At 42.3% G+C, this 19,115-nt stretch overlaps 1 protein-coding gene across 4 annotated transcripts in view; it reads left to right on the top strand.

The window, feature by feature from the left end:
• The window catches only part of MTM1 (myotubularin 1), a 107,275-nt gene extending 92,926 nt beyond the window's left edge, over positions 1-14,349 (top strand). For 3 of the 4 annotated variants that reach the window (XM_057718793.1, XM_057718795.1, XM_057718794.1), the window contains exon 15: positions 12,651-14,349. In XM_057718793.1, coding sequence (XP_057574776.1) covers positions 12,651-12,818 — 168 coding nt within the window. In that variant the 3' untranslated portion in view covers positions 12,819-14,349. The remainder of the gene's footprint in view (positions 1-12,650) is intronic. The other variant, XM_057718796.1, reaches the window with a different exon arrangement.
• Positions 14,350-19,115: the final 4,766 nt, after the last annotated feature.

Here is a 19,115-nt window from a genome sequence, read left to right as displayed (position 1 = left end):
GCACCCTTGTCTTGTTCCTCTTCTTAGAGAGAATGCTTTCAGTTTTTCACCATTTAGAACGATGTTGGCTGTTGGTTTTTCATATATGGCTTTTATTATGTTGAGATAATTTCCTTCCATGCCCATTTTCTGGAGAGTTTTTAATCATAAATGGATGTTGAATTCTGTCAAAAGCTTTTTCTGCATCTATTGAGATGATCATATGGTTTTTATCCTTCAGTTTGTTGATATGATGTATCACATTGATTGATTTGCGTATATTGAAGATTCCTTGCATTCCAGGGATAAACCCCACTTGATCATGGTGTATGATCCTTTTAATGTGCTGTTGGATTCTGTTAGCTAGTATTTTGTTGAGGATTTTTGCATCTATATTCATCAGTGATATTGGTCTGTAATGTTCTTTTTTGTGACATCTTTGCCTGGTTTTGGTATCAGGGTGATGGTGGCCTCATAGAATGAGTTTGGGAGTGTTCCTCCTTCTGCTATATTTTGGAAGAGTTTGAGAAGGATAGGTGTTAGCTCTTCTCGAAATGTTTGATAGAATTCCCCTGTGAAGCCATGTGGCCCTGGGCTTTTGTTTGTTGGGAGATTTTTAATCACAGTCTCAATTTCTGTACTTGTGATTGGTCTGCTTATATGTTCTATTTCTTCCTGGTTCAGTCTTGGAAGATTGTACTTTTCTAAGAATTTATCCATTTCTTCCAGGTTATCCAGTTTATTGGCATACAGTTGCTTGTAGTAGTCTCTCATGATCTTTTGTATTTCTGTGGTGTCCGTTGTTACTTCCCCTTTTTCATTTCTAATTCTGTTGATTTGCTTCTTCTCCCTTTTTTTCCTGATGAGTCTGGCTAATGGTTTATCAATTTCGTTTATCTTCTCAAAGAACCAGCTTTTAGTTTTATTGATCTTTGCTATTGTTTCCTTCCTTTCTTTTTCATTTATTTCTGCTCTGATCTTTATGATTTCTTTCCTTCTGCTCACTTTGGGGTTTCTTTGTTCTTCTTTCTCTAATTGTTTTAGGTGTAAGGTTAGGTTGTTTATTCGAAATTTTTCTTGTTTCTTGAGGTTGGACTGTGTTGCTATATACTTCCCTCCTAGAACTGCTTTTGCTGCATCCCATAGGTTTTAGGTTGTTGTGTTTTCATTGTCATTTGTTTCTAGATATTTTTTGATTTCCTCTTTGATTTCTTTAGTGATTTCTTGGTTGTTTAATAGTGTATTGTTTAGCCTCCATGTGTTTGTATATTTTACAGTTTTTTTTCCTGTAGTTGATATCTAGTCTCATGGCGTTGTGGTCAGAGAAGATGCTTGATGTGATTTCAGTTTTCTTGAATTTACTGAGGCTTGATTTGTGACCCAAGATGTGATCTATCCTGGAGAATGTTCCCTGTGCACTTGAGAAGAAAGTGTATTCTGTCATTTTTGGATGGAATGTCCTATAAATATCAATAAAGTCAAGATGGTCTAATGTGTCATTTAAAGCTTGTGTGTCCTTATTTATTTTCTGTTTGGATGATCTGTCCATTGATGTAAGTGGGGTGTTAAAGTCTCCTGCTATTATTGTGTTACTGTCGATGTCCCCTTTTATGGCTGTTAGCATTTGCCTTATGTATTGAGGTGCTCCTATGTTGGGGGCATATATATTTACAATTGTTATATATTCTTCTTGAATGGATCCCTTGATCATTATGGAGTGTCCTTCCTTATCTCTTATAATAGTCTTTACTTTAAGGTCTAATTTGTCTGAAATGAGTATTGCTACTCCAGCTTTCTTTTAACTTCCATTTCCACGGAATATCTTTTTCCATCCCTTTACTTTCAGTATATATGTGTCCCTTGGTCTGAAGTGGGTTTCTTGGAGGCAGCATATAGAAGGGTCTTGTTTTTGTATCCATTCAGCCAGTCTGTTTCTATTGGTTGGAGCATTTGGTCCACTTACATTTAAGGTGATTATTGACATGTGTGTTCCTATTACCATTTTCCTAATTGTTTTGGGTTTGTGTTTGTAGGTGTTTTCCTTCTCTTATGTTTCCTACTTAGAAAAGTTCCTTCAGCAATTGTAAGGCTGGTTTGGTGGTGCTGAATTCTCTTAACTTTTGCTTGTCTGTAAAGCTTTTGATTTCTCTGTCGAATCTGAATGAGATTCATGCTGGGTAGAGTATTCCTAGGTGTAGTTTTTTCTCTTTCAGGACTTTCAGTATATCCTGCCATTCCCTTCTGGCCTGCAGAGTTTCTGCTGTTATCCTTATGGATTTTCCCTTATATGTTATTTGTTGCTTTTCTCTTGCTGCTTTTAATATTTTTTTGTGTGTTTAATTGTCATTAGTTTGATTAACATGTGCCTCGCTGCATTTCTCCTTGAGTTTATTCTGTATGGGACTCTCTGTGCTTCTTGGACTTGATTAATTATTTCCGTTCCCATGTTGGGGAAGCTTTCCACTATAACTTATTCAAATATTTTCTGTGGCCCTTTCTTTTCTTCTTCTTCTTCTGGGATGCTATGATTCGAATGTTGGTGCGCCTAGTGCTGTCACCAAGGTCTCTGAGACTGTCTTCCATTCTTTTTATTCTCTTTTCTCTTTCCTGCTCTGTGGCAGTTATTTCCCCCATTCTATCTTCCAACTCACTTATTCATTCTTCTGCTTCAGTTATTCTGCTGTTTATACCATCTAGCGTATTTTTAATTTCTGTTATTTTGTTGTCCATTACTGTTTGTTTGCTCTTTAGTTCTTCTGAGTCCTTATTAACTCTTTCTTGTATTTTCTGTATTTTGTTGTCGAGATTTTGGATCATCTTTACTGTCATTACTCTGAATTCTTTTTCAGACAATTTTCCTATTTCCTCTTCATTTATTTGGTCTTGCGGGTTTTTTTTCCTGCTCCTTTGCCTGCATGGTGTTTCTTTGTTTTCTCATTTTGTCTAATTTATAAGATTTGCTGTCTCCTTTCCCTGTGCTGCCTTGTATTAATTCCTCTTGTTTCTGCCCTCTGGCCCCTGTGGTGGGGTTTGTCCAGTGTCTTGAGTAGACTTCCTGGTGGGGGGGTCTGGTGTCTGCTTTCCAGTGTGTGGCTCTGTGTCTTTTCTCTCTGATGAGCAGTGCCGTGTCAGGTAGTGTGTTTTAGGGTATCTGTGAGCTTAATATGGCTTTAGGTAGTCTGTGTGCTCATGGGAGGTTTTGTGTTCCTGTCTTGTTTGTAGTTTGGTGTGAGGTGTCCAGCACTGGCAGTTACAGACAGTCAGATGAAGCCAAGTCTTAGACTCTGATACAAGGCTCTGTGAGAGTTCTCTGCAGTTAATCTTCCCTGTGTCTGAGGACTCCCTAGTAGTCTAGCATCCTGGATTTAGTGCTCCCTCCCCAGAGCCTCCTACTTGACTTCTGATGGAGTAGTCCAGACTTCTGAGGTTACTTGTCCTGGCAATAAAGGGGTTTAAAGAATGCTGTCCAAGCCCCAGACTAATGGCAGAGTGTTGAGTCAAACAAATACTAACCCAAGGAAACACATACATGTGTAAGACACACAAATACTAAGTCCAATAGAGCATAAGGTACTAGAAAGACCTGAACAAGAACCCCAGTATGCCATGAGACAATTAAAGAGAAAACCAACAGAATTTCAAAACCAAAAAAAAAAAAAAAAAAAGAAACCCACCACACACACACAAACATAAATCCAAGGAGATTTTGAAAGCTAGGATCAAATATAATAAAGAGCAAGAGTACCCCCAGACAGACTGAAGATTCTCAGAACGAAATCAGACAATTATATTTAGAACTAAGATAAAGACAAAACCTAATAATAAAAATCAAATCAGTATGTCATCTGGAGAATAAAGCAAGGAAGCAGAGCAGACCGATTTGATTGCTTATAAGTATATTAAGATAAAATAAACTAAAAAAGGACAGAAGACAGGGCAACAGAAGAGCATAGTGTGACTGGAAATATGAAAAGAAAAAGAAAAAAAATAGAAATGTATAAAAGATGGAGAAGGAAAGAAGGTAGGAGAGATAAAGTTAGCACTACAAAAAACTTAGCTAGAAATAGAAATATGTAAAAAGTCTAAATATAAAAATAGAAGAGGGCTTCCTAGGTGGCGCAGTGGTTAAGAATCCGCCTGCCAATGCAGAGGTCACGGGTTCGACCCCAGCTCCAGGAAGATCCCACATGCTGCAGAGCAACTAAGCCTGTGTGCCAAAAAAAAAAAAAAAAAATAGAAGAAAAAAATAGAATGAAAGAAAAAAAATATGTTATAATACGTGTAGATCCCTTAGGACTAAGATCGTAATTAATTAACAACAACAAAAAAAGCACACACACACACATATCCAGGGAAATTTTGAAAGCTAGAATTAAATATAATAAAGAGTAGAAGTACAACCAGACAGACTGAAGATTCCCAAAACAAAATCAGACAATTATAATCAGAACTAAGGTAAAGACCAAGCCTAATAATAAATACCAAAGCAGTATGTCATCTGGAGAGTAAAGCAAGGAAACAGAGCCGAGCAATAATATTGATTATAAGTATATTAAGATAAAAGAAACTAAAAAAGAATAGAAGACAGGGCAACAGAAGAGTGTAGTATGACTGGAATTATGAAAAGAAAAAGAAAGATAGAAATAAGTAAAAGATAGAGATGAAAAGAAGGTAGGAGAGATACAGTCAGCACTACAAAAAACTTAGCTAGATATAGAAATATAAAAAAAGGCTAAAAATAAAAATAGAATAAAAAATATGTTATAAAATGTGTAGATCCCTTAGGACTAAGGTTATAATTAAAAACAAACAAACAAACAAACAAACTAGAACTGACCCCAGAATGGACCAGATCAATAGAATTAATAATAATATTTCTGTTTCCTTGGAGTCTCAGCTGTAAGAGTCCTTCTAACCACCTTGGGCTTTTTGTATTATTCTGTGACCAGCAGAGCTTCCTTTATTGTTCGTCTATAAGCACCGGTGTGCGGGGAGAGAGAGAGTGCAATAGTGGCTCCTTCCCCTGGAAGTGAGTGAGCAGTGGCACCCTGCCTGGGTCACAGTGGCTCAGGTGGTGCCTGCTGCAGAAGGACACCTGTGGCTCAGGCCAAGAGAGTGACTCCAACTGTGGCTCCTCCCCCCTGCTCCAGCTCCACTGGGGTGCCCTGCCTGGGTCACGGCGGCTCAGTCGGCCGTGGCGGTGCCTGTTGCAGAGGGATGCCGGCGGTTCAGGTGTAAACAGAATGTCTACAGAGCTGTGCCACTCTGCGGGCTTTTGGCTCTCGGCTGCAGGCACTCTAGACCAGCCCTGTCTGGGGGTCTTTGTTATCCCTGAGTGCGTTAGCCAGGCCCAGAGGGGTCCTTCCTTTATCTGTCGCAGGCACTGAAAGAGAGGCTACAGCTGCAGCTCCTCCGCGCTGCTTGTGTGTCAGCAGTATTGAGCCGCTGCCGTGGCCACCCAACTTTCCGCGGTAGGCATTCTCCGCTGCGGATTTCTTCCCTCTTTCTCTCAGTCCATCTCCCCACTGCCAATAATGTTTCTCACCCTGAACCAGTTTTCCGGTTCCAGCGTTCCAGCTCCCAGATCCCTTGTTCAGCTGTGAACCCATGTCTCAGTCTGGACATGCTGAGCCATGGTGCAGACCCTCCGTGTGTTTCTCACTCTTTTCCGTCTGCCACAGCTCAGCTGCTTCACCCTCTTTGAACAGTCCCAAATGCCTCTCTTCTGACCCAGGGAAATTCCCCATTGGAGGAGTTTACCCATCAGATAAGGGACGTTTCCCTGAATTTGGCAATCTCTCCTCTGTTTCAGATCCCCCCACCCCAGGGTGTGGGACCTGTCGCTTTCCTTTCTTCTCCTCTTCTTTCTCCTTTTTTTTTTTTTCCTCTGTCCTACCCAGTTATGTTGGGATCTTTGCAGTCCTTTCTGGTGTCCAAGGTCGTCTGCTGGTGTTCAGCTGGTTCTCTGTGGGAATTATTGCATCTTTTGATGTATTCCTGATGCATCTGTGGAGAGGGATGCATTGCACGTCCTTCTTCTTCGCTGCCATCTTTCCTTCAAATTTTTTTATTTTATTTTTTATTTTTATTGGTTATAATTGATCTACAATGTTATGTTAGTTTCAGGTGTACAGCAAAGTGAATCTGTTATACATATACATATATCCACTCTTTTTTGGATTCTTTTCCCATATAGGCCATTACCGAGTGTTGAGTAGAGTTCCTTGTTGGTTATCTATTTTATATATAGTAGTGTGTACATGTCAGTGCCAATCTCCCAGTTTATTCCTCCCCCCACCTTTCCGCTTTGGTAACCATAAGTTTATTTTCTACATCTGTGACTCTACTTCTGTTTTGTAACTGTTTGTTTATACCCTTTTTTAAGATCCCACATATAAGTGATATCATATGATATTTGTCTTTCCGTGTCTGACTTACTTCACTGAGTATGACAATCTCTCGGTCCATCCATATTGCTGCAAGTGGCATTATTTTGTTCTTTTTTATGGTTTTAAAAAAATATTATGAAAGGAAAAATAGACAAAAAATGACACTTGCTTATAAACATGGCTTTAGTTAAAAATTGTTTTTAATTACTAAACCATTTGTCTTGATTGGTATTAAACTTACATTTTCCTGCCAATGTGAATGATACAGTTTTTTTTTTTACTAAAATGTAAACTGATTTAAAGCTCTGGACAATTTCTGAGTTTTGATCGTCAGGGATTTCCTTTAATCACTGTAAGTTGTTACACATTATAAGGTTCTTTCCAGCTACTAGACTGAGATGGTCCTTCAGGGAAAAGGAACATTTTCTACTCTCTGTTCAGGTGTATCTACTTGTCAGCTAATATCAGAATGCTTTTTACTGAAGGTCTTTACTTCTAAAGTAAAGATAATTGATCTGTCAAAGGATAGTACAGTCAATTGGCCATTTATCAGTCAAACATGGAAACAGTGATTTTTGAAGTGAAAGACTCCACATTTTATTAAAGACACAGTCAGGCTTTCTCTTCTCCCACCCCCACTGCATCCAAGATCAGAAGGAAAGTCCAGCCTGTTTGTGAGGGCTCAGAAGTATGTCCATTGAGTGATTTGTTCTCAGTGCTCTAAATAGTCAATATTTGTGATCGCACCTTGTAAAGGTTCGCACGTTTTCCTGAGGTTTGAGTGGGTGACTACCTGTTCTCCCAGGCCAATCTTGCTTAAGCAGCAGCTTTAATCCTGCTGCAAATTGTCAGGCAACAGCAGGGCCCGGTGCTCAGTCCTTCTCTTGGATTGTTTATTCTATTCAGGCAGCTGGCCACGTGCCTGTGTGTGTGTGTGCGCGCGCGCGTGCTCTCTTTTTCCACTGGGGAAATGCACGTTTCAGCTGGCCCTCTGGTTTCAAGGTCTCTGCTTGCTTGCATGAAAGCCTTTTGCAATTTAGTAGTGGTTGAAATATGTAATCTTTTGGAAAGTGACAGATTCCAGGGCTTGAGAACATTCACTTGTTTAGTTCGGGATTTAAGAAGCACACAGAGGGAACCTATTCAGTGGTAGCTCCAGCGTTTGGTATATTGAGAGGAAATGGGAATTTTTACAGGTTGTAAGCACTGTTACATGGGACATGTTCCTTTTCTGATTAAAAAATGCTGCATAGATAAGCACTGTTTGCCCTATAAATTTCACCTTTTCTGTATTTATCAGGGCTCTTTAAAAAACTTGGTTTTTAGAAAATGTTGACAATTTCCATACAGATTCTGTAATCTCCCCTCACCCATCTGTACTTGGAGAAATTCTTGAAATTGCAGGCCTTTAGAGCAATTCATTTATGATATATAAGGGTAATGGCAATTGTGTGACAAGTCAAGTTTGCAGGGACATCACTGGCAGAACTTACTGTGATGTGTCGCTCCCCCTTATTCTCCCAGAGCTTAGCAAAATGGAACTGGGCCAGGTAGGAATGCACATTTGTGTGACTGAGGTTTTTATTTTGAGACAGTGATTGGCGTGTATTATGATGTGTGACATTTACTCCAAGAAAATAAGTTACCCTTTCTATATAGATTTTCTGAACGTCAAGGTTCCTGCACGTGTCTTTATGTTGCTTGGCACCTTGTATTTTCATCTACCAAATACTGAGCATCCCCATGCGTCAGGCTCTGGGGGGACCCAGAGATTAAGAAGAGGTGGTCTGTGCCCACAAGGAGCTCCCAGACTGGAGGGGCACCCAGGAACATAAACTGATGGCAATCACACTCGAGGAGAAATGTGGTAACAGAAGTGTGGATTACATGCATCAGATTTCTTTTTGCATCTTTCAACACTGATAGTTTACCATAGTGTTCTGAATGCTAGAGACACCCAGTAACTGCCTATATGCCAACTGGGCCACACAACTGAATAACAATTTCAGTGGTTAAGTGTATTCCCCATGGTGAACTGTTTGCCAAGAAGAAGGCAGGGTTAATGTGCTTTTTAAAAGCAGAAGCCACCGGCCCTCACTAGGACATCAAAACTCAGAGTTGATGGCAAGACCGATGCTTACGTTTGACAAGCTATAAGTAAGCACACTTGCTACTTTTATTTAACATGAGGAAGTTGCTCGTGCTGAAAGCCAATGGATAATTTAGTCATGTAAACCTGAGTGGGACCTTTGGCTGCTGGTGGGTCGAGTATTGTCCTTTGGGGACCTCTGCCCTCCATGTGGCTGTGAACCAGGGTTGCCCCGGGCAGTTCCCATTTTGCTTAGGATGACAACGAGGACAGATAGTCACAGGTTTACCTGGGTGGGGTTTAAGTCATTTCTGATAGAAAAGTTAGAAAGGAGTATGATAGCTGACTGCCTGTCTGCTCTCCCGTGCGTGCGGAGCTGGAGTGCTGGTTACTTCAGACTTCATTCCCCAAGGGAGACGTTGAGGTGTGGGATTTCTAGTCGCTTGACTACGAATTTCATTTCTTGCTCTTCTGTCCTTTGATATGCTATCACAAATGCACTCTTTCCTTCTATCAGCTCCTCTGCATTGGTTTTGTTTGTCTATAGGCTGATGATGTCTACATATTTTGTACCCATTACTAGACTGAATTCTCTTTTTATTTCTAATAGTTTTCTAACTGTAGCCTTCTCATCGGCACAAATGATTGTTTTACCTCTCATTTCTTTTTCTTGTCTTAATTGTACTTGCTGGTACAATAAGGAATGGATCCTAATAGTCATATGGAAAAGAGAGGTTTTAAAAATAGCCAAGACCATTTTGGAGGAGAATACCGAGGAAGACCTTGCTCTGCCACGTGTCAGGACTTATTTGAAGCAAAATAGAGCCCAGAAACAGAGCACGGAGGTGTGGAGGCTGGGGAGGGTAAGAAGGTGGCGGAGGGGAAAGAATGGACTGTCGGTCGTAAATGTTTCATGGTCAGTGGTCCTAGCACAGCAAACGTAACATATCCACGTGCACCTCCTGTTCCCCAAACTTGCTCCTTCCGCCTCCCGCCGGCTTCCTCAGCTCAGTGCTCGGCAGCTCCGTCCTCCACGCTCTGGCCAGAAACCTGACAGTCATCCTTTTTTTCCCCACTTAAAAAGAAACAGCTTTATTGAGGTATAAATGTCATATAATAATTTGTGCATGTTCAAAGTGTGACACCGTGGCCACGTTCGAGATGGTGAGCATACCCATCCCTAGAAAACGCTCTTGTCACTGGAGGTGGGCTTCTGTTTTCCAGACAGTCATCCTCACCTCCCTGCTCTCTTGCCCTCCATCCCAGGCTGTCAGGAGAGCCTGCTGGGCTCGCCCTTCCGAAACCTCCGAGCCCGGGGCTGTTGCTGCAGAGCCTTCCCAGCTGCACTGCCTGGCTCTCGTCTGTTCTCAACACGGTGGCCAAAGTGCTCCTTGTGAAATTCACCCCCCAGATCCCGGCAGTCCTCTCCTCAGCACTGTCCAGGCAGCTGCTCACCTCCCCCGGGGTCAAAGCCCAAGGCCGGAGAGTGGCCTCTGAGGCCTCGTGTGGCCCCCACCCCACACCTGGCCTTCCTGACCTACCGGCCTCCTCACCGACGGCCCCTTCTCACACACCCTGCTTTGGCCACACTGGGCTCCTTACTTGGCCTCAAGACACCCAAGCATCTGCTTGGTCGCCTCCCTCCCCTCCCTCAATCCCTCCCCGATGAGTCACCTCTTGCGAACGGCTCACCCCGACCACCCTGTTGAGAGTGTCCCCATCCCTGTCACCCTGCTCTACTTTTCTGTAGTCCTTGTCAGCTTCACAGGGTTGTTGTCTGTGCTGTTTGTCTGTCTCCCCCTGCTGGAAGAGAAACACCATAAAAGTGGGCACTGGGGCCTCCTTTGTTCACTGATGGCTCTTGAGCACCTGGAGCAGTGTCCAGCCCTCAGTGGAGCGGCACTTGCAGAGAAAAGTGGGCAAAGCATGTTAACGGGCAGTGCACAGCACTTACTGGCTGTCAGGCGCTCTACCATACATTCCTCTTCGAATGCCAATATGCATTTTGGAAAAAACCTCACATTCTGTAAAGTCTTGCAGTAAAAAGGACAGGGGCTTACAGGAGGGACAGGCTAGAAGGTAGGAAGACACCCCTTCAAACCCGTGTACCTTTGTAACCACAGCACTGATGAAAGCAGCAATCAGGCCTTAGCAGCCTGTAGCGGGTTGGATGGTGGCCCCCAAAAGACCACCTGGAACCTGTGAATGTGACTTTAATTGGAAAAAGGGTCTTTACAGATATAATTAAGTTCAGGACCTCAAGATGAGATCCTCTTGGATTTAGTCAGGCCCTAAATCCAATGTTAGGTGTTCTCATAAGAGAAGAGGGAGGAGGATTTGAAAGACAGACACACAGACAGGATGCAGTGATGTGGCCACTAGCCAAGGAAGCCTAGAATCGCCAGAAGCTAGAGGAGGCGAGGCAGGCTCCTCCCCTAGAGCCTGCAAAGGAGTGCAGCCTACTGATTTGGTGCTTGTGCTCTGCAGAACTGTTAGAAAATAAATTTCTGTTGTTTTCAACCATCAAGTTGATGTTAATTTGTCATGGCAGCCGCAGGAAACTCATATATAGTCTTCCACACCAGGGCTCCTGCCACCTCCTCTGAGATGCAGGCCCTGGAGAGCATCTGTTTCTGATACAGACCATTCTCCTGAGCAGTGCAGGTCACATCCGGGGTGTAGGCTTCTTCATCAGCATAGTGTCTGCACAGCTTCCTTGTTGGTACTTGCAGCTTCAGCAGATAGCTTAATGCAGTGGAAAGCAGCACAGTTCTAGAAGCCACTAGCCGTAAAGGAAGGCACTTCTGTAGGCTTTTGGCTTTTTTGTTAATGTCTTCATATATTGCTCAAGCTTTCTAGGAGCTTGCTTGACCACTTCACAACCTTAACATGTTGGCAAGGGAGTCTAGGGTCTGTTCTGTTGTGTATTTTGGCCTGGGTGGTGTTTACATTAGTCTACATATATGCAAAGATTCATTGAGCTGAACACTTTTTAAGGATTTGTGCTCATTGCTGTGTATAATTTATATCTCAGTACAAAAGTTTAAACAACATCCCGGGGAGAATCGCATTCTATTTCAGTGAACTTCTGCGTTTATACTGCCATCAGTCCCCTATTGATCAGTGAAAGACATCAGTGTGGTACCAAATCAGACTGCACTGACTCAGCTCACTCTCACAACAACTCTGTGGCCTGGGCTGGTTTTATTCGCATTTGACCGATAGGGAAATGGAGGCACCCAGATCGCTGTTAAGAGGCAGACTGGAGATTCACACTAGGCCACCCGTCAGAGCCACTGCTCTCAGCTATGCATTAGTATGGACAGTAGCACATGAAAAGATGTGCTAAGGCAGACTGATGCAAACTAAAACTACCGTGAGATACCATGTTATATTCATCCAATTGGCAAAAACTATTTCTCTTACGTTGCCAGGTTCCGGTGAGGACGTAGAGCTAGAGGCCCCGCCAGACGCCACTAGTGGGAGCCTAAGGTCCTCTCCCCACCTCAGAGAACAATTGGGCAGCATCTAGTAAATTTGAGAAGACCATACTGTCCTCTCCAGCAGTTCCTCTCCCACCCGCCAGGAAAATTCCTTTGAGACACATTCACGTTACGTGCATGAGGAGATGTGTCGCTTATAGTAGTGGGGAACATCCCACTATTGGGAATGGATAGAGCAGCTGTGGTTTATTCATTCAAAGGAACTCAACTGATAAATACAGAATACCACCATTGACGTACATCTTCATCCAAATAGAGAGGAATGGTGTATTTTGTTTCTGGATATTCATTTAGAGGAAAAGTGTCACAAATCTGCACAGGGAGGAAGGCTGCACGCCAGCCTGAGAAGAGTTGTTGCCTCTGGGAGCGAAAGAGGGCAGCAGGGACAGGGACAGGTGACACAGGAGCCCGGAGCTGTGCCTGGGTTGATGCATTTTCAAAAGATGCTGACGCATGTGTGCGGAAATGTGCATGTGAGTTATTTCTTAGTGGCCAATAGCTGGGTGTTTTTTTAATGAATCTTTGTACTTTTCTGTATTTGTAAATTATGCAGTGTTGAAGGAAATGATGTGCGTTAACCCCCAACGAGCGGGTTTGTTCAGAAAGCAGCTGCCGCCACCGCAGCAGTTGCGGGGCACAGGCGCGTCTTGGTGGTGGAAAGCAGGAACTCACACCTATGCTTCTTTCCAGCAGCCAAATCCAGTGGAGCAGCGTTACATGGAGCTCTTGGCCTTGCGCGATGAGTACATAAAGCGACTGGAGGAGCTGCAGCTCGCCAACTCTGCCAAGCTCTCCGATCCCTCAACCTCACCTTCCAGTCCTTCGCAAATGATGCCCCATGTGCAGACTCACTTCTAATAAAGGAAATAGTTGACTTTCATTCGGGGCCTCTGTACAAAGTAGGTTAAAATATTTGCCTCCATGTAGAACTTGAACTAACATTATCTTAAACTCTTGAATATGTGCCTTCTAGCATACATATTGCAAGAAAACTACAGCGTCTACACGGCAATCGGAAGAAAGGAGCCCAGATGGGGTTTTGGAAAATCCTGATACCTTCCAAAAGTGGTTTTTGAAAGATGATATTTAAATTGTATTTATCTCTTCAGAAATATTGTGTGTACAATATGTATTTTGTGGGCCTCATTGGAACAACAACATTTTTAACTAAAGGGGAAAAACTATATGTTTATGAAGTGGCGTTTCCTCAGACTGCTTATGATGGTTGCTTTGGGTGATCTAAAATGAACCCAAATGTGAAAGATGTGTATTCCTGCCAAAACCAAATTGAGCTCAGCTTCCGAAAAGCAAGGTGTTTAAATAATTGCCAAATTTCATACCATCACAAGTGTGATGACTTAAGGACAAATAGCTGTGTAGATGAGTTTTCCATTATTTTGAAATTTTGGAATACGAAGTATTTTCCCCTAATTTCCAAGAGAAGCATATTTTTATATTAAAAAAAACCTGATAGGGCCCAGTTAAATATGACTGATTATTTTTAACATTGCCAGTTCTGTTTCCTAAGTTCTTTCATGAGCTTGCCTAGAATTCTGACCCTTTTTCAGGTGGTGGAAACCCCTTCTATAGCACTGTTTGAAGATGTCGGATGCATTATGCTGCTTACGTGAATGTTTTCGCAAACATTGCTCTAGTCAAACTAGCTTATCTGCCAAAGTGTCGGACTGACCATCTTGGATGTATGAGCTGTCGCTAGAGCAGCATCCTTTGAAATAAAAGCCGCAGATGTACATTTGTTGAGCGTATTCTTGAACGTATGGTGTTTATGAATTTCAATTTCAATGGTGTTGGACACCCCTCCCCACCCAGGCGTGCATAAAAACTGGTTCTACAAATTTTTACTTGAAGTACCCAGCGGTTTGCTTTTTCAGGTTGTTTTTGTTTTTTGTTTTTTTTTTGTAGTATGAATGCAATTTCAAGTGCAGTTCTATTTGATATCTGAACTAATTCATTTAGTCAGTATATTTGTAAAAGTTAAGGCTACAGTTAAAAAACAATTAATGTGTTTTACAATGATTTGTAAAGGACTATTTATAGCTAATATGGTTTTGTTTTCAATGAAGTAAGAGAGATTAAATATATCTTTGTAAATTATTTTATGTCATAGCTCAATGGTCTACCAAATAAGACATCTCAAATGCAGTAGTATAAATGTATAAATTTTGTATGTATAAGAAATTTTATTAGACAGTCTCTTGCTTTTTGTAAACGCTGTACATATTTCATAAATTAACAAAGTGTCACTCCATAAAAAGAAAAAAAAGCTGATACTAATAGCTGAGAGGACTTTGTGAAATTTCATGACAAATGTTTCATGGCAATAATGACTAAAGACCTGCTGTAATAAATCTATTAACTAAACATTGCACTCTATTCCAGGCCATAACTGTGTATGTGTCTTCGATGTGCACGTTGCCCACCTTGTTTGCTTTTCCTGGATCGACTTCACAGGCCCTTTATCTTACTAGCAACCTTGTATAGGGCTCTCCCCAAATCCCAACAATATTGGAAGTTCAAGTACAATAACAATGCAGATTTTAAGCCACAGCTGCCTGTATTTTATTTTTTAAGTGTATTTTATTGAAGTATAGTTGATTGGCAATGTTGTGTTAATTTCTGCTGTACAACAAAGTGATTCAGTTATTTATATATATATATTCTGTTTCATATTCTTTTCCATGGTGGCTTATCACAGGATATTGAATAGAGTTCCTTGTGCTCTACAGGAGGACCTTGTTGTTTGTCCATCCTATATATAATAGTTTGCATCTGCTAATCCCAGCCTCCAATCCATCCCTCCCCTACCCCTCTGCCCCTTGGCAACCACAAGCCTGTTCTCTATGTCAGGCCACAGCTGTCTTTATTAAAGGAAGGATAGCTTTCATAGAAGTGCTGGGCTGCAAAGACGCAAGACTTCAGACTCCTGCGTGGAGAACACAGCACTTGACATTAAGGGAGATTAGGAGACTGGTTGATATAAGTCATACTCGATGTCTCTTTAGGTAAGAATCATTAAAATTCTTCAAATGCTGCCAACTGGAAATTACCCACGCGCATCCCAAGAATGCTAAATAGTTATAGTAGTAAACTTACCATTTTTAAAAAATCCAAGTTGGACTCTTAAAAGAGTAAGTATCTCTTTTAAAACTGTATTTGAAATACTCTGCAAGCTGCTTCTTCAGACACAGCTGCGTTTCCTCATGGCCACGTGGTATTCTATTATCCCTGTTTTTCAGCCGAGGAGAGCGTTGCTGCGCAGGGGTTCATCGACTTGCCCAAAGTCCCAGAGTAGTGAAACAAATGTATGCAGGCATCGAACCGAATTCGACCTCTCTTGCATTCCCACTGAATAGCCTTAGCCCTGCCTTCTGGATGAAATAGAATAAGCTCTTCCTGGGACAGCCCTTCAAGTAATTGGAATCGTATATATTTTTGATAATATAACAGGTTTTTTCTAACTAGAGTCATAGTACTTTCTGATTTATTTTGGATAATGAAGCAAAACTCCTCCTTATGCTTTTGGGGAAGGAATAATACTCAGAAGTTTGAAAATCTGTTGACCAGTATCTCATCACCTGCAGCCCTAGCTACAAAATGCAGCTGCAAGCCATGTGGACAGCTCATGTGGCATTTGGGAGCATTAGGCAAAGGCAGGACTGTATAAAAGGAATGATCTTAAAATGCAGGAATTTATTACAGAGTATATACACCTCTGACTGGAGGACGTAGCCATTGGTGGCCATTAAAGTAAAATCTGGGGACACCTAAAGGAAATAAATGTATGCAGCACAAACAAGAACGAGGATTAGCACATCTGCTGTGAAACCTAATGGTTGAAATAGATTGCAGTCGAATTCTTTTAGGTTCACAGAATCACTAACGCATGCTGCCAGAATGCCAGTTTTTGAAGTAAGAGTCTCTGGCATCTGTTGGTAGATTTATAACTTAGTTAAGGAATTATTAGTAAAGTCTTTTGTATTAAGCATATCCGGAGGATGAAAGATCAGCAAAACCAGGTATTCTCATTTCCTTATGAGGCTCAGATTCAGATATGGTTTATTCCTTATCTGCAATAATTTGTCCTTTAAATGCAAAGGCGATACTGTATTTAAACCACACAGGGTAGCTAAAATGTTTACACATGACCATGAAGATTTAGCAGTTTGTTCTTCCGGTAGTTATGGAGAACGTGGCTTATTCACTTACAGTGGTTAATATGCATGTATTTCTGAAATGGACTGCTCTGCAGTGCAGTCACAGAAATTACAAAAGAAAGTTGTTCATCTCATTTCGAGAGCTTTATGTCACAAACCTGTATTAGAAAGAACCCTGGTCAGGACATGTGGGGACCTGGGTTCCCGTCTGGGCTCTGGCCCTGCTTCTTGGATGGAAGACGTGAGGTCCTACCGGCCCCCAGATGCTACGGATTGGGAGGCCCGGCAGGAGGCCTTAGTGCCCATCTGCTCAGTGAGGGTATGGACTGCATGTTCTCGGAGATTCCCTACAAGTCAAGCAGCCCTTGTCAGAAGCACATTTTCATCACTTAGGCACATACAATATTTATGGCCCAGGACGGCAATGGCTCCATGTATTAGTTTCCTGTTTCTGCTGTGAGAAATCACCACAAACTTAGTGGTGATTTATTATCTTCCACACACATTTATTCTCTTACAGTTCTGCAGGTCAGAAGTCTGAAATTAGCCTCCCTGGCCTAAAGTCAAGGTGTCAGCAGGGCTGTGTTCCTTCAGGCAGCTCTAGGGGAGAATGCTTTCCTTGCCTTTTCCAGCCTCTAGTGGCCACCTACTTTCCCCAAGTAGTGGCTGCTTCCTCCATGTCTAAAGCCAGCAGCACAGCACCTTCAAATCTCTCAAGTCTGACTCTTCTGCCTCTCTTGTTGACATTTAAAGGACCCTAGTGGACTTCCTTGGTGGTCCAGTGGTTAAGACTCCGTGCTTCCACTGCAGGGGGCACAGGTTCGATCTCTGGTCGGGGAACTAAGATCCCTGTGTGGCCAAAAAAAAAAAAAAAAAGGACCCTGGGGATGATATTGGGCCCCTCTGGATAACCTAGGCTGCTCTCCCCACCTCAGGGTCAGAGAATCAGCAACCTTAATGTTGCCTTGCTGTGTAAGATAACACAGACACAGGTCCCAGGCATTAGGACGTGGATGCTCCGGTACGCTGCGATGCTGCCAGCACACCTCTGTCCCTGTTAGCAGATGCTGGGTGGGTCTGCGAGCCGAGAGGTCAGACACACTCTCCTGTTACCAGCTATATGGTGACTCACGATTAGGTAGACAACTAGCTCAATTCATTTTGTTACATCTCAGGCGGAATTTAGATTGAGAGTTGCCTCTGACTTTATTCCCTACTACTATCCTCAACATCTATCCATGTACTTTCAACTCCCTTGGTCCCTCCATAGAAGAAAGGGAGATATTTATTGGGGGCATATGTGCCAAACTCTGTACTATTTAGCTTCCCCACAACCTTATAGAATTGATAGCATTGGTTTTTCAGGCTTTTTGTTTGTTTTGGGGTTGGCTTTTTTTTTTTTTTTGGTTGTTTTATAGATGAGACTAAGAACCAGAAGTTGTTTTTTTAAGACAATATTTTAGATAGTATTTTTTTAGACAGAATTTTTTTAGACAGTATTTATCAACAAATACTATCTGCTATGACCCAGACCTGTGTCAGATGGTCTTTGTGGGAAACAAAAATGAGTAAAACAGTGGCCTTCTTCGAGGAGTGTCTGGCCTAGTGGAAAGACAGTGCAGGGAACTGGTAATTCCCATGCAGGGTGCAGCCTGCTCTAATAGAGACAGATGGGAGTATTTGGGGCCAAGATGGGGGGTCAAGGAGGAACTTCTTGGGAATGCAGTCAGAACCGAGTCTTCTTAGTTAAATAGGAGCTCTGTGATATCTCATCAGGGGAATGTACATTTGAACCACAGTGGGATACCACCCCACACCAACATATTGGCAAACCTTTTAAAAGTCTGGCAATCCCAAGTGCTGACCAAGTTGTGGGCCAATAGGAACTCTCGTAAACTGCTTTGGAGACGGCATTGTCTGGTAAATATTAATATTAATCTGGCAACACACCTTCGCCTTAGGCCTCTAAGAATTCTCACAAATAACTTAAAATCAAATGAACAACTCACAGTAAAAAAAAAAAAAAAATAGCAAAGATAGAAAGCCCGCATTGAGAATCAACAGAAACAACAGACAGCAGGAGAGGACATCAGGATCACCCGGGCCTTCAGGCGTGAGCAGTGTGTGCTGAATGGATTCCTCTTTGGCCTAATCCTCCTTGAAGAGTATGGTACTTACAATATGTTTACAATGTCGCCATTTTCTTTGTGACAAAGTTCAGGGCAGCTAGGATGCCTGCAGCTCCTTCTAACAAAGTACTGGACTGAAAGTGGGTGTCTTAGCTCAGACTGCCAAAACAAAATACCACAGACTGGGTGGCTTAAACAACAGGCATTTATTTAGTTACAGTTCTGGAGGCTGGAAAGTCCAAGATCAAGGTTCTGGCAGGGTTCGGATCCTTGTGAGAGCCTTCTTCCTGGCTTGGAGACAGCTGCCTTCTCGCTGTGTCCTCACATGGCCTTTCCTCAGTGCCTGCTTGCAGAGAGAGTGAGTCCAAGCTCTCAGGTATCTTTCCTTATAAAGGCACTAATCCCATCATTTCAGGCCCCTAGGCTTATGACCTAATCACCCCACAAAGGCCTCATCTCCAAATACCTCAATACCAATTTGAGGGTTAGGGCTTCAACATATAAATGGTGGAGGTGAGGGGAGAGACAAAAACATTCAGTCTATAGTAGTGGGCTAAACATTTGCTGTAATAATTTTGGAAAACCAGAAGCCTGCAAGAGGTGGGTCTCCAGTGTATCTGGAGCTCTTCCCTTCCTTCCTCCCAGCTGTTCTCATCCTGTCACCCTTTCACTCCAGGCTCATCCCCTCCTGGGTGTTAGGATGGCAGCTGGGGTTTCAGGCATTGCATGCTCACAGTTGGAAGTTATTAAGCTGGGAGGGAAGGATGGGTTTGGGATGGGAACTAGTAACTCCTTGTCTACAGTTCTGTCTTTTATCAGGACGTGAACTGTTCCCTTTATATTTCACTGGC

The sequence above is a fragment of the Hippopotamus amphibius genome, chromosome X (assembly GCF_030028045.1).
Source record: "Hippopotamus amphibius kiboko isolate mHipAmp2 chromosome X, mHipAmp2.hap2, whole genome shotgun sequence".
Lineage (NCBI taxonomy): Eukaryota > Metazoa > Chordata > Mammalia > Artiodactyla > Hippopotamidae > Hippopotamus > Hippopotamus amphibius.
The sequence above is the reverse complement of the archived record's forward strand: the minus strand, read 5'-3'. Positions and strand labels throughout refer to the sequence as shown.